The 15,869-nt window shown below is 44.2% G+C and overlaps 1 protein-coding gene across 1 annotated transcript in view; it reads left to right on the top strand.

Annotated features, from left to right (window-relative positions):
* HDAC6 (histone deacetylase 6) overlaps positions 1-15,869 on the top strand; it is a 41,537-nt gene that overhangs the window by 14,582 nt on the left and 11,086 nt on the right. Inside the window, exons 14-20 of the mRNA XM_077634400.1 lie at positions 1,088-1,411; positions 9,158-9,245; positions 10,522-10,562; positions 11,230-11,326; positions 11,944-12,015; positions 12,823-12,953; positions 14,884-14,952. Of these exons, the coding sequence (XP_077490526.1) occupies positions 1,088-1,411; positions 9,158-9,245; positions 10,522-10,562; positions 11,230-11,326; positions 11,944-12,015; positions 12,823-12,953; positions 14,884-14,952 (822 nt within the window). The remainder of the gene's footprint in view (positions 1-1,087; positions 1,412-9,157; positions 9,246-10,521; positions 10,563-11,229; positions 11,327-11,943; positions 12,016-12,822; positions 12,954-14,883; positions 14,953-15,869) is intronic.

Here is a 15,869-nt window from a genome sequence, read left to right as displayed (position 1 = left end):
GAGAGAGTTGTCATTTATGACATTATCAGGTCACATGGCGTGCCACCTGCGACCTCCTTTTGCTAGTCTCTCAGTTACTCTCAGCATAGACGCTGTGAAGCACCGTCAGTGGGGGACCTAGAGCACGTGAATGATGTCCATGTCGAGTGACTGGTCTTTCGCATCGCATTCGGTGGCAGAAGAGGTTGATCACCGCAGTCGAAAAAGATAGCACATGACTCTTCACAGAGTTGTTGTTGTTGCTTTTTTTGCCTTTGTTTTTGCTGTTGCTGTTGGTGTCGTGGATGTTAACCTGTGGTGGAGCGGCACATACCCACAGTGGGGAATTGGCCGGGTGCATTGCAAGTTGTCGAGCACAAGCAGGAACTTTTTTTTTTCACTTGGAGTGTTTGAAATGAAGAAGCCATTCGAACAGTCATGCATCATTCCTATACGGCCCCCTTCTTAACTGATGCATAGTGTCACTTTCGTCAAATAAACAAAAGTCATTTGTCATCCAGGCCTTTGTGTTGTGCCTGCAGCGTATGAGAGTGAGCTCTCAAAGACCAGCAGCTGCCGGCCGCTGCTGTCCGTGCAAATGTACAGAAAGACGGTAACGCGAAGCCTGGTGTGCTTCATGTTAGCGCAGGCATCGCCTTCCAAGGCATGCATTTCCACGGCTGCATCTGTTAAGCAGTTTCATCTACATTATTCACATCACGCCTTTATTACTATTTATTGAGTCACCCCATTTTTTTCAAAAGATGGGGGGATTGCGTCACTGAGACTGGTTGACGTTCTTCGGTCACTGTCCCCGCAGCAAGTACAAAATTTTCGACAGTGGGCCTTAGTTTGTGGCACCTCCTTGTTTGCTGTAAGAGTTGTTTGGCCATGCTTATTCATTGTATCTGAGGCACAGTGCCATTGCTGTAATGCATATTTTGATGGTAGCACCGCCCTTGTTCATGATAAGCGAATGTGCATTATAACTGCAGCCGTTATAAGTGGGCTCGACTGTATTTGCTTCAAATGCTTCCAGAGGCCCTCTTTTTCTCTGGCTTTGCAGTGTTTAAGTTTTAGCTCATTGTGACTTGTGGATTTCGTGCAGTGTAACGGAGACCCTGCTGAACTGCATATCAGTGCTGCGGCACCACTGGAAAAGCCTCTGTGTCCAAGGCACCAGCGGTGCCAAGGGTGCGGTCGCAGGTGATGAGCACGTGCCAAAATCTGAGTACCGGGGCCAGCTGGGTGTGAAAAGGCCGGAGAAGTTCCCGACGCGCAGCGGCTACTACGAGCATCCGCCAAAGGACCGGGAGCGGTTGGAGGCGGAAGTGGATACATTGCGCTCAAGCACGAACCTCGAAGTGCCGCCGCACCGCACTGCCATGGTGTACGATGCTCGGATGGCGCTGCACCGGTGCCTTAGTGAGAGGTCTGTGTGTGCATGCACTCTTGTAGTCTCTTTGGATGCAAAGTGTTCAAATGCAGTGCCAAACAAGTCGTAGGAAATTGTAGTTGTGCCCTGAAACACTGTCACTCACCATTTAACAAGCGTACATTTTATCTTCATGGGCATATTGAAACATTTGCCTATTTGACTCTGCCTTTGCTTTGATGGCTTTAGCGAATTTTAGCTCTTTTGAGATTACCTCCTGATTACTGTATGTTTGTGTTTTTGTTTATTTTTTTATTTCAATACCTACATCGCCAGAAGGCATCAGTTTTTTTTACTGTATTATCTTGTTTTTACTGTTTAGCGCCATTATTTGTTGCCTTCTCTAAACAGTGTGTAAGCTTTTAGGTGTTTTTAGAATGTGACTGTTATTGCTTCGCTGTTTTTAGTGCTTTTTGCAAGCTCGCTTGCCATGAGTTTTGTTTCTTGACACCACCTCTTGGCCTCACTATTGTTAGCCATGTAGATGACAAAAAGGCCGCCACCGTCTGGAAGACGTTGAAGTAACGAGCGTTAGCTGTTTGGTTTACTGGATGAATAAAGCGAAGAAGAACACGCCACTCGTCTCGAGAAACGGAATGTAATACCCTTTGAAACGGGGTGAATTGCCACTAAGCTCAGCTACGCGTGCACGCCTGCCGCCTAGCGGAACGATCGCTGCCTAGCGCATCTATCAGAGAAATTACAATGCACGTCTGCCCATTGTCGAGTTGCACCCCCTCAAGATGCGTCCCAAATGGAATTTGCTTCGTTTGGGGGGTCGAGGTTGGCTTAGAATTCGGCTTGCGGTGCGATATGGTAATGCTTCAATTAGTAGTTGCATGTATACAATGTTTACGTATTATTTAATTGTGGTTTTATTTCTATACCACAACCCATAGGGTTTTATTTGCCTACAAAATTCGGTATACAACTGTCCCCAGATGAGTGCCCGTTGTTGTCGGAGTGGATTCCAAGAGAAAGTAAGTGTAGCAGGGGGCGGCAGAAGGTTAGGTGGGCGGATGAGATTAAGAAGTTTGCAGGCAAAGGGTGGATGCAGCTGGCAAAGGATAGGGTTAATTGGAGAGACTTGGGAGAGGCCTTTGCCCTGCAGTGGGTGTAGTAAGGCTGATGATGATGATGATGATGATATAGCGGAACGAATGTATGCATGTATAGTGGTTCCGTAACGGGACAGTTTTCCTACCCGTTTTGGGATACTTTTTAATGAGGGGGAGGGGGAAGGGATGAGAGGGCACAACCGATTTTAATCGCCGTCATCTTGGATTCGGGAAACCGAAACAATGCCGCCATTTCGTCCCCTGACGTCATACTCACATAGTTCCAACTCTATCCACCATATTGGGCCGTGATGTCATCATTGGCACGCGGCAAGTGGTTGTTTCTACCATGCTATTGTAGATGGCGCTAGAAGTCAATGCGAAATTCGCTGTTTTCTAGTTGCAGCCACAGGTGGTGCTTTGATCTCAGGGTGGTAGGAGACCTCACGAAATTTCGAAACGTGATGAGTAGTTGCTGCCACAGATGGCGCTGTGATCAAGGGTGGTAGCAGACCCCACGAAATCTCTAAACATGATGAGTAAGGGCTGACGCTTTTAAAATAGATAGGGACACTTAAGCTTCCCTTTAAGAGGGCTCACCAGCTGCAAGGCAACTCAGATTTGAACTTTTTGTGTCGATAGATGGCAGCACTTAAGTACCAAAAAAAGGAGTGTAAAAAAGGTGTGTAAATTCCACCTTGACATGAAAGGATTAGTTTTTCCGCGCATAAAAAGCAGAGTTGAGAACTCTGTGGATATGTAGCCTAAGCTGGGGAACCGAAGCACAAAAGAATTAATCCCTCTCAAACCATTAAGCTAAGAAGGGGTGGGGGTCAGAGAATGGACCTTTGTCTTGTCCTTGGCCTAAGCACCCTTGCATCCTTTCTGCAAATAGTCATTTACAATGATGGATTGGGGTATACAGGCTATAGTTAAGAGCAGTGCTGGTTTCGCCTGGCCGGAGCAGATAAGTGTGAGTCATCTTGTTACACACCTTGGGCACACATCCCCTTCGACACTTCATATGTTCGGTCCGGGACGAACCTGACTGCGTTTTCTCGCTTGAGGCCGAAGTGTATTCTGCCGTCGTCGCATGGAATACAAGCACGGTGACCGTTAATGAGTGTGGACGCCGATTCGATTCGACTCTGCAGGCTCACTGAAATGTTTTTTGTGATCTCATTGTTTATTTTGCACTGTCTGTGCTTTTGTTGACGTTACTTTTCTTTAAAGCATCCTGCCGATGGTTCTTTGAGAGGGAAGTAATGCCTTGATTCCGCGAAACTGTTTTACTGTTTGTTTTCAAAACCGTTGGTGCATGGGTTTGTTGGTTAGGCGATGCAGACAGTGTTATCTCGAAGGACTGAAGCCTCCCGCAAGTATATTCTCATTGTTCTGAGTTGTTGTAGTTGCTTTTAGCACTTTACCTCGAAGGTACCTTGGTGACTGCCGAGCTCGTTTGTTGCTGAATTCTTCAGTTTTTTTTATGGGCGCTAGTCAGCCTAATAACAAGTTTGTTTCAGTGCCACGTTAATCTGCTTGTCTGTATTTTCATGGCATTGTCACCACCTCATGGCAATATTTCACAAAATTACGGCAGAAATACTTCCTTTCATATCTCCTTATTATTTCACAATGAAACCAATCAAAGTTGGATATAGGGGTGAGAGGTGTGGTTTGCAAAAGCACTGAAATCATCCTGTTGCTACTCGTGGTCACTTTGAACTCAGATTTCACCATTGCGCAAGCGAGTTTCTTCTGTTTTGGACAAAGTTTCTATTATTGGTTTATGTTTCAAAAATAATAAAAATTGCAATCTACATAGAAACGATGGGTGCTGACTGCATCACCCACATGTGCTCTTTTTGTTCATTAAAACATCAAAGGAGACCCCCCCCCAACCAGTGTCTTAGGCCAGTTATCATGACGTCCCGAGTTTGCAAGCGAAAATTACATACCTACTCTGGTTTCCAGGAAGGTCATATTATGCGACCAGCTTCGCCATGTTTTTTTTTTTTTTTGTTCTGTATCGCTTCATTTCTGGCGTCCTTTCGGAACACTTTTCTGATTGGAATGTGCGACTTTAGGCAGTAGGGTGCAGGAGGTGCGACTAGGTGTGACGCATATAGAGAAGAAAGGTGGTCGGGGAACACTTGACACCTGCGAAATTGGTTCAGTAGCGAAACTGGATGATTTTGCCAGCCACGCCATGCCCCTACCCTGGAGATGTCTATCCCGGAGCATGAGGACTCAGAAACTCGCGGCCTCCTTTCTGCAGAGAGGGTGCACACGCATCTACCTGCTTACAGTCGACAGTAGCTGCGCCGAATACTACATTGTGAACATTTCGGCAGAGGTCTGCCTCATCGGGAGGAGAATTAGAAAAGAGTGACACTTGACCAAAGATTCATTAGAGAACCGATGTTTTGATGTCCATCCGGCACATTCTGGGTTCAGGTGCAAACCATTGTTAGGGATTCGTCGCCATATAAGTCAAGAAAGCAGTGGCGAATGCCCCGCCTGGCTTTGACCAGTTCTCATGGCATAGCAGTTGCAGTGCAGCGGAGGCTAAGCAGGGAAAGGAAGGAGGCGGTCCTTTCTCCCCTTGCTGTGGGCAGTGGCACTGCCCACAGTTGTGCTGGGAGATGCCGTGCAGTCTGCGCACTGGCAGAAAGCGCGCGTTTGTCGACAGCGGGACGAATTTACGGCGCCTCCTTGTTCGTTATAACCGAGTGGTGCGGCCATGATTGTTCACTTTATCTGAGATGGAGTGCCATAGCCGTAATACATATTTTGACCGTACCTCCACCCTCGTTCGTTACAAAAGTGTGTTCGTTGTAACGGCAGCCATTATAAACGGGCTCGACTGTAGTTAAATTTGGCGCGAATTTCAAATCCCGGCAGAAAACATACACAACATTCGGAGCGTGTAAATTGCAAACACTAGGTTTGATATTGAGGAAAATTGCGGCCTGACAGTCAAGAAGAAAAAAAGGGAGGGAATGTTGCGGACAAAATTTTGATATTTACCTTAGTTTTTTCACGCGATGATATAAAAGACGGACATATCTAAATGCACAGTTTTTCTGGATATTTACCTCTGATTTGCAAAAGAAACAAGAAACTTAAAACATATAATCTCTCCGGAACATTTTCACTGTTCACTAAAGAAGAAAACGCTGCCGCAAACTACATAAAAATTGAACCGCATTTAGGCGCGTTATAGCTTCTGAAAGTTCATGTATTTCCTATGGATGCTGTCACTGGTGAGCCCTCATAAGGGGAGATGGGGGGTCTTGAAATGATCATTTTTATTATTAAAGATATTGTACTGAAATTAAGTGTGTGTGTTTCTTCCTCCTGTTTTCAAAAAGTAATTTGTTTCAATATATCTCAATTCCATACTATAGAGATGTAACTGAAGCCTAAATAGATAAATTTTTACGAGTTGTGGAGACTCTTTTTGTATTTTTTGGTTTCTATTGAAATGGGGCTGTAGCCAAAAATCTGCCATCTGGAGGTATGCTAATTATATTGTTGAAGTACTGCATCATTCAAAAACTTTAAATTTTGTCCAATCACCATAATTATGAAGTATAGTTAGATGACACTATGGTTCACAGAATTTGAAATGTTAGACTCAGCCAAACAAGAGCAGCATAGCTCCACAGGTTAGTTCTTTCTGGATTCACTAGCATGAGATTAATTGAAATTGCACTATAAAAACAAAAAAAAACTTTGCAAGGCTAGCCATGTTTGCAAAAAACACGAAGCTGAGAAAATGTCGTTCGAAGTGCGCACGCCAGCCATTGGGATTTCGTTGTAGTGTCCTCGGAAAACGGCGGAATGCGGACGTTCCAAAAACATTTCACAGTAGTGAGTAATACCAAGTAGTGGGGCAGGGGCCCAGCTTTTTAACAAAACCAAGATGGTGCCCATCGGGGACGCTTTCACGGGAAGTGACAAGCGCGAAGTCCTGCCGCATTTCACTCCGAAATCGCAATTTCCGGGCTTCGTAGGCATGAAATGTGTAGATATTTTAGTAGTTGGAGGTCGAATTCAACCAAAAAATTTTAGGCAGGAACTTTACAGTGTGTTGATCCCGAATATGCCATTTTTGCAAAATAGAAATTTTCACATTTTTTTATCATTTCGAGACCCACATCATTTATCAGGCTATCACGTCACACCTTTAATGGGTTTATGCCCATGTATGCAGAATTGGTCATTCTCTACTTAACATTCATAGACCCCTGGGATTCCTCGTACCACTCCTGGCGCAGTGGTGCCGCGGTTAAGCGATGTGCCACTGCCCTGCGATGGCAGGTGCTGCCACCGATGGGGCTTGTATATCCCAGGTTGCTCTTCCAGAGCAACCTCTCTCGACAAATCATTAAATTAACTGCCACCTGCCACAATGCGCACTTTGCACACAATCCAGTTAGCAGGTTGTGATAACTCCACAAGGTTATGCGACCTAGGTGCCCACTTGCCTCCTAGGTTGCCTCTGGGGATTTTTGGGGGACTTTTTGCTCACTGTCGGTGACGTCGACAATGCCGCCGGATTTTCTGCGACACGAGCTCCTTAATGCTGTAGCATTATAACTGTACTTCTCTTCTCTTGTTTTTTGCCTTTCTTCTTGGGGTTTCATTGACTCCGATGGACACGTGATCTGTGTTACGGCTTTATAATGTGCTGGGCCATTTCAGATTAAACAGTTGGTAGTCAGCGCCCGTTCTGTCTTCAGTGTTGTTCCATTGTTCCATTGTGTTGTTCAGTGTTCCATTGTTTTTTGTGCTGCCCTCTTATATTACAGGAGTAAGGCATAGGGGTAAATCAAAGGCTAACCATTTGGTGAGCTAGGTGTCGAACCTCTGTTTCTCAACCCTCATGGAGACACTCTGATAACTGTACCGCGGATTCATTGACGCAATAGGTTCAGAGGAGTTAATCCTGCTTTCCTAGTTAGCATCTCATGGTGAAAAGTGAAGAAAAAAAAAAACTAAGAGTTTGTGGCAAGGTTGTAAGTTATTCTTGTTTTGCTTTGCCCACATTTGGGTCATTTTAGCTTGGGTAGGTGGACACAGCATTACTAGGCGTTGCTTGGCAGCCTCTTGTTACAAAACTTTTTGCTCATTGCACTTCGTTACGTTAACACACCTGCGCAGGTTTGAAAACTTTGTGACGAGTTTTTAGCTTTTCCATATTGGTCATAAGGCTTTGCAGTGGGGAACACAGCGGTAAAAATTTTACCTCAGCAGCCCAAGGTAGATGCAGCTGTCAGCTGAAACTGGGATGGCGTAAATTTCTCTTACAGCTGACAAGCACCTCTGTTCTTAACGTGAAGTATACGCTAACAAAAAATTTCTTACATGCGTAACTTTTTAAAGCCTGGAAAGCATGACTTCTACCTGTTTGCTTTGAAAACCATTTGTCGTGGCAAGTTGTGTCTCGCCAAAGAAAGGTGTAACCACAGCAGTAGGATCAGCCTACGGACTTAGACGTGGCCCATGTATTTTTTATTTCACCCTAGGCTGAAGCAACAAAATCTTACCAGGATGTGTGACTGTTTGAACTTTTGCATTATGGCCGACTGCGACACACTAGCAGATGCACTGCCTCGTTGTTTTGCAGTGTTGTGTGCTTTGCTGAGCTCAAAAACCAAAGAAAACCCCTCCTATTTCCCTATTCCGTCAATGGACACCCTTTATCTTCCGTTAAAAGCTGTAAATACTTAGGTGTAATCTCAGATCTCAGATGGAATGAACATGTTTCATACATTACAAAAAAGGCTATGCAGAAACTAGGTTACATGAGAAGAACCCTGCGCAATTCTACACAAGAGATAAAACTCCTTGCCTTCAAAACTTTTATCAGACCAGTTCTTGAATACGCTTCTGTAGTCTGGGATCCGTGCACTCAATTAAACATTGCCAAACTCGAAAGCATCCAAAAAAAGGCAGCTCGATTCATCTATAACTCATATAGTTGGCGTACCTCAGCAACTGCACTTGTGGAAAAAGGTAATTTAGAACCATTACAATTGCGACGGTATTTTGAACGAATGAAATACATGCATCTACTCTTCAATAGTAACCTAGGTATAGATAGTAGCATTTATATCGAACATGCTTTACGGCGATGTACACGATCAAACCATTCCAAAAAATTAAAAGAATATATGTGCCAAACAGATACCTTTCAAAATTCCTTTTTTCCGAGAACCGTCAGTCAGTGGAACGCTTTGCCTTGTGACGCTGTGGAATGCCCGACTGTCGAATCTTTCTTATCAAAATTGAAGTGCATAAGTTAACTCAACTTAAGCGTTTTTGGTTCCCGCTATTGATATTGCTTTGTGGTTGTGATTATTGTCATTGCTGATGGATCAGCGTCTACCGTTAGTGTTTATTTACTAAAGCGTGCCATTGATGCCAGTGTTCTTGTGTTATGTGCCAGTGTTGTTTCTATATGCCTGAACAGCGCGAGCTTGTACAAAGCATTTTTCTTTTTTTTTCTTTTTTTTTTCTTCTCGGTGTTAATCTGCTCAAGCAGGCGGATGACACCACTGTTATCATTATCATATCTTTTAGCGCTTTTTTGTACTTTCTTCACCATGTATGCTCACTCCTGCCAAAGGCCTTCTGCGAAGGCTGGCAGTATGTCTGAAATAAATAAATCATGCAGGGGCCATCCAGAGAGGCCGGAGCGCATTGTCAAGTCTTGGGAGGTCTTGGGAAAGCGGGGACTGCTTGACGAGTGTCTCCTCCTTGATGTGAGTACAGTAGGCCTGGACTATGGCCGGGCGTGCTTAGTTCATTTGGCACTTTAAGTAAACTAAAAAAACTGTCGTTGAAAGGTGTCCATTGTAGAGTTACACCACCGATTGCTGCATGGCAGCTCATCGGTGCTGTTCCATTGTCATCGTCTCAGCTAATTTGGCACTTCACCATAGAGAGTTCTCGCTCGCTGAATTGGCTCAGTGGCTATGGCATTTGATTGCTAAACCCAAGGTTTTGGGATCAAGTCCCAGCCATGGTGGTCTCATCTTCGTGAAGGTGTAGTCCAAAAAGCTCCTGTTTTCTGTGCACACTCAGTGCATGTTAAACGACCCCAGACGGTCTAAATTAACCGAAAACTCCGCTGTGGTGTCTCTTATAACCCATGTGCAGCTTATACATTGAACTTTACACGTCTAACCTGCTGCAGGAAGTTGTTCTGTGTTCTTTCTTGTGTTGTCATTTTGTACTTGTCATTTTCTTGTAAAATGGAGTCTCGCATCGATATATCGAGCATTGATATTGCGAAGTACTAATCATATCAAACTTTTCTTGAATATTTTTTAACAAATGCATGCAATTCTTACTTTATATATGGATGGTGATTGGCCACAAAACAGATATATCAAAATCCCCAGTGGATAGTGGTGTCTGCTCCGATGTTGGACGGCAGGCTTTGTCTTGCTGCACAAATGACTTGAGTTCCCCAAAAAAAATGCCTTCAGGTCACATATAGGTTCCGACATTATGTTAACATACGCCTGTTGGAACTATAAAGCTCAAAATGGGCATAGACAAGTGAAAAACACAGGATAACTAGGCACTTGCTGACAGTATTGAAAATTTTATGCAAAATATGCACACGTGTAAATTATTCAGCGAGGCCTGCAATTCAAAGTGTTAGTCGAAGATGCGCTGCAGAAGCAGTTATCAGTGGCAAACCGCAGTGCCACTAGCTTTTAAATATTTTAAACACCCAGCATATTTGCTGAATAAAACATTCAATTCTTAGTAAGCACGTATGTTGTATCTTTCGCCTCTTCTTGTATGTGTCATTCCTTCTAGCTGTGAAGCTAGACCCGCTTGTTTTTTGTTCAAATGTATATCTTGCTCTTGAGTATCTATGCTGGGCCGCAGCTTCCTCAAAGCATCATATATGTAGTGGCTCAAAAGCAGCCCATCTTAGAGTGCATCAAATTGTTGCCTGAAGTTGCTGAGCATTAGAGGCACTTTCAGTTGAGAGCTTCACGCATCCCTGTTCTTGCTTTGCAGTCCCGGTCGGCCACTGTTGAAGAACTGCTGCTGGTTCACGAGTGAGTTTCGAGCCAGTGGTCGCTGGCTGTTTCTGTCTCCTCTTCTGTTTTATGTGCTGTGCTTCGGATGAAGTTTAGAGGCCACATTTTGTTCATTTCCACATCCCAAGTAATTCAGTTGAGACAGATTAGCAACAGCAAGCCTGGCCAGACACGCAATGTTTACCGGAACCTCATTCTGAGAGCGTCCTCAGATGCTGAAAGAATGCAACTGGTCATGCTCATAGCACCCAGGATACGTTCAAGAGATTAATGTGTAGTGTACTATAGTGGAGAACCAGCCTTTTGCGGTAAACACCGCCCTTTTAGAATGGCAAGGTATCTTCTGGTCCTTTAATATGTACAGCCAAGGCATGACAGATGACAGTCATCTTAGTCTGGTTTTCTCCTGCAAAGAGCAAAAAAAAAGGCTGCCTTCATATTTGAAACAATTTCTGGTCTGTTGCATGAGTGGCCCTTGGTTTGTCCGCGGTCCTCATGTTTGTCTCGTCCATGTTATATGGGTTTGCACAAGTGAAACTCTGCTGTTAAGTGCGATGTTTCTCTGTTGCTTCTTTGCCCACCGGATCGTCCTCTGCCTGTCTCCTGTTCACTGCCACACTTTACTGCACTTGATTGCAATGTGCTTGATGTCGCCGCACTCGACTTGTCCCCGCCTGTCGTGCAGCAAGGAGTATGTTGCTAAGATGCGTGGCTCCCAGGAGCTGCGGCCTCGGGACCTGATTCAGCTGCAGGAGAAGTACTCGTCACTCTACCTGTGTCGTGTGAGTGGCTCCATGGGTTTCCAGTACATATTTCTAAGGTCTGGGCTTCTTGTTGTAACCTTGCAAGCCTTCCTTGCTCTTTTGTGCTATGTGCTCTGCTGATCTGCCATTTGTGAAAATCTTGCAGACATATTTTAAAAAATGGCTGGCCGTTTAGCATTGCTAAGGATGAAATGATGTGCGAAAGCACTGTTCCACCACCACATAGCTCAAAGTGCGATTGAGGTGTCCACTGACCCAGGGAGCAAGTTAGGTGCTTTTCATTTCCTCGAAATCAGCGAAATGTAAACCTTCCCCTGGTTTTGAGAAAAGGAAAGGTGCATAGCTGCCTCAACTCTTGTCTCTGTTTAATGCTGAGACAGTGACTTGGTTTGGGTGATTCATCAGACATTGCTTGTTTCTGCTTGTTCATTTTGTTCATTCCTTTGTTTCATTGGATCTTGGTTCACTCTGTGTGTACCCTTGCTTCATGTGTTGCTTAATTTTTGCTGCAATGCTGAAGTTTTTAGCCATTGAGAAAAGACTCTAGCATGGCTGTAAACTGAGGCCCATCACCTGTAGTTGCCCTTTGTAATGCTTGTAACGCATGAGAACGAAGCCATTCTCGATCCTCGCAGGAAAGCTTCTCCAGTGCATTGCTGGCAGCCGGCTCCCTGCTCCAGCTTGTGGACGCTGTCTGCATGAAGAAGGTATGTGGCACTTTTGGGCATGCTGGGCTTACTGAGCTGTATGGATGGATGCCAGTGTTGTGGATGGGGCATGTCATTTGCTCATGCCCCTAAATGTGTGTCTGTGTGGAGGGGGATGCTCTTTTAAAAAGCAAGGGAGCGTGGGGGGTGTGTGTGTGGAAGGGATGGAAGGACGGGAGGTGTGGTTTCAGCGCTGTGTAGGAGGAAACTTTGGAGGAATTGTGATGATTCTTGGAAACAGTGCTGGAAAGGGGCATGACTCAATGGAAGCTGTTATTGAATGTAAGCTCTTGGAGGAGAAAGTTCAACTTGCATTCTGACTGGTTATCACTGAGCGTATGATGTGCTGTTGCATTTTGTTGCAGTGTTGTTGTGTGTAAGGTGAACAGATAGTGCCTCACATGAAAGTGAACATGAGTTTTTTTTTTTTTTTCTTTTCATATCCACCGTGGTAGTTCGATGGCTTAGTATTTGGCTGCAAAACAGGTGTTATATTTTGATGGAGGTGAATGCAGGGATGCCTGTGTACATTGATATCTGTGTGCATGCCAAACACCCTCTCGTGGCTTAAACTAATCCAGAGCCTTTCACTATGGCTTGGCCGCATAGCCCACGGTGTTGCTTGACACATAAAAAAAATATTGTTACCATTATTCATTAACTGTTATCCTTGTTTGCTTGTATTTCCTCATTTTCGTCTCAGTGACTGACTACTTCTGTGCTCCTCTTTTAGTCACCCATCATTACTGTTGTCATTCACATTGAACTTGCGTGCAGTAGCTAAGGCAGCTCTATGTGAACGTGCAGTGCCTGAATGGCATGGCTCTGATCCGGCCTCCTGGTCACCATGCTGAGAGTGATGAAGCCAGCGGCTTCTGCCTTTTCAACAATGTCGCCATTGCCGCTCGGCACGCTCTCGACACACATGGGTTGCAGCGGTAAGCACGGAAGGAGCTTTCAGTGGACTAGCACAAGTGATGGCAAGCATGATTTTAAGACTGTGTACTCATATTCAGAACTGTGCCTTTTTTTTTCTCTCAATTATGACACAAACCTCAAACAGTTCTGTGTGTGCAATATAATATTCAGTGCAGTCTTGTTTGTGTGTCTTGTACATTTAATGTCTGCATGGGGTTTACTGTCACACCCAATTATAGCGAACCTGACTGTCGCACTGCATGCATTCGTTATGTTAAGGGGGAGGGTCTCGAAAACTTTTATTTTGAATGCTGATAACAAATTAAGATCAGATTTCACCCTGAAAGGAAAGATATGACAAAGTAGCATGTCCTAATAACCGTATTTATGCATATATTAAGCAACAATGAATATGAGGCGAAGGGATAGTTTGAGACGTCGCAGAAAAAAGTATTCTTACAATTGTAAGGTGATCACAGCCTGTTCAAGCCGACTACAGGCGAGGTCTTGGAAATAGCGGAGATAGTACGCAAAAGTGCGGAAGCAGTGGATACGCTTAAGTTATTTGTGAGGCAGTGCATCAGAAATGCGCGCGACAACATCGATCGCAGCACATTGTCTGACGCATTAACACATGCAGTCCCCCACGTGCAAGCAGTGGCCACCGTCACCACCGCTGCTTCGTATTCCCATGCCGCCACTTTTCCACTTTGATAGCCACCCTCCCCTTCGCCCGTGCCGCACGACCTCAAGGTGATCGAAAAGTCGCTTTCTCATTGCAGCTCATGAGTCTTGTAGTGAAGGTCACTGTAGCTATCTTTAGGAGCAATGAGAGCAAAAAAAAAATTGCTTTGTATTCATACCTTTGTTTCGAATGTAACGAGAGATTTGTTTTGAAACCGATGAACTGAGGAAAAAATTACTCTTTATATTCGCATAAATGCAGTAGGTCATTTCTTACGAGCTCGTATCGTAATTTCTCATTTAAAAATTAAAAAGCTGTTTCAAGAATTACAGACATTACCAAAGGACCACCACACATCCTAAATCTAAGAAAAATGCCTGTAAAATCATGTTATTGATCCTAAATAAATAACAGATATGTGAAGAAAAAAAAGTGGCAGTAATTCTCAACATTTGAGCCAATTGCTAACCTATCTGGTTTAAAGGGAAAAAAAAGAAAAGGAATGCTTTAGGATGTAGCTGAGGTATTATGTACAGAAAACGAACATACCAAGTCTGCTGAAACCTGCTGAAAGAAAGGTGAGAAAGTTGTGCTCAGTTTTACTGACAATACCATTTTGGGCCCTCCAACACTTATAAATTGTTGTTTTTTAATGCTTAGAGAAGGAATCTAGCATCAACAGTTTGCGGAGACATACTTTTGGCAATAAAAGCTTGGAAATTTTTATTTTTGAAAATTGACGTATTTCGTCATTCTTTTTTTTACTATTTCGAGGCCCACATCGTCTCTTAAGTTTGGGATAAAGGGATTTAGCAGTACACATCACTCCGGCCAGCATGTCGTGCTCTTAGCAAGATCTTGTCGCAGCATCACAGTGCAGCTCCACATGCAAGTTTATGACTGGCGCCCGAGTGTGTGCAGTTGCCGTCAACACCTTGTGCTGTCATGGTCATTCAAGGTTGAGATACGCCACCTTAGCCTAATCTGCATTGGGAGGGGTCGTGTCACTTGGACTTGTATGGAGCACGTGTTATAAGTGGACTCGGGCAGTAGCCATTTGCACATTATGGATTTTCTTTTTTTGTTGTTGAAAAGTATAGTGAAATGTAAAATGTACAGTTATGTTCGATGTCGACTGATTTATAGCATCAACGTTTTCATGCTTGTGTACGGCTGCTTTCTTCATTGTAGCCATTCACTGATTGTGACTGTGTGCCGTCTTTCCACACTTAGCATTGTTCTAATGAGTGCGTGTTTCTCCACAGCATCCTCTTGCTAGACTGGGATGTACACCATGGCAATGGAAGCCAGCATGCCTTCTACGATGACCCCCGGTGAGTGTTTTCTTCATCAATCTTCGAGGGCCAGGTGTGAACAGCCGAGATACTCAGCATTTATCAACACTTCTCTTAGGTTTCAGCCCATCTTTCAGTGTTTTCTCTCGTGCACAGCATTTTTTTTTTCTTCTCTCTGTGCACAGACCCTTATGGCCCATGGGTGCACAGTGTGATCGAATTGTGTAGACATTGTAATAGCGCATTAGTTCCTTGACTGTTGACTAGATGGTGCCACCTGTTTCATCAGCATGCATGCATTTAGCGTTACATTTGTTAGATGCTGCACTGTGCTTTGAAGAAAAATAAAAATTGCCCTGTCCACAGTACACAGATGAATTTGCTAGTTTCGCTACATGAATAGGCCTGAAGATACCTGAAGCCCATGTCTAAAAGGAGGGGCGGATTGTGCTGTCTTGAAATCGCAACTCATTTACAGAAATTGATGAGCCTTTGTTATCTCTGTGACTAAGTAATGGCTATGCTTTGGTTTTAGGTCTCTTCCTCTGTGTGTTCATGTTGTGTGTTGTACTGAGCTGTGACTACAAACCCAAACCCTTTGATTGAGTGCTAGGGAAAAACACTACTTGAGGCTCTAACACAGTTCTATCAATGATTTGCCGATTAAAATGGTCTCCTTGTGCAGGCAGCAGTGCTAGAGCACGTGTGGCCACGATACACCTAATCAATGTACATTTTTTTATGGGCGCCCAGAGTAGGAAATATTTCCTTGTCTTCATAGTAAGCATGCTCTTATTTGTGGCTGTGTTTTCTCCAGCTTTTTTTTTTTTTTAAGTTGAGATTTCATATTCAGAGGATCCTCTGGTCTAACTGGTCTGGTATCGTGTTGCTTCTCTCTGTAAGTGCTAAACCCCCCTTTAATCCATACTTTGTGTTTCCAAGGCTCGGGTCTTACT

Source organism: Amblyomma americanum, chromosome 8, assembly GCF_052857255.1.
Source record: "Amblyomma americanum isolate KBUSLIRL-KWMA chromosome 8, ASM5285725v1, whole genome shotgun sequence".
NCBI classification, from domain to species: domain Eukaryota; kingdom Metazoa; phylum Arthropoda; class Arachnida; order Ixodida; family Ixodidae; genus Amblyomma; species Amblyomma americanum.
Note: the sequence above shows the minus strand (reverse complement) of the source record. Positions and strands in the feature narration are given on the sequence as shown.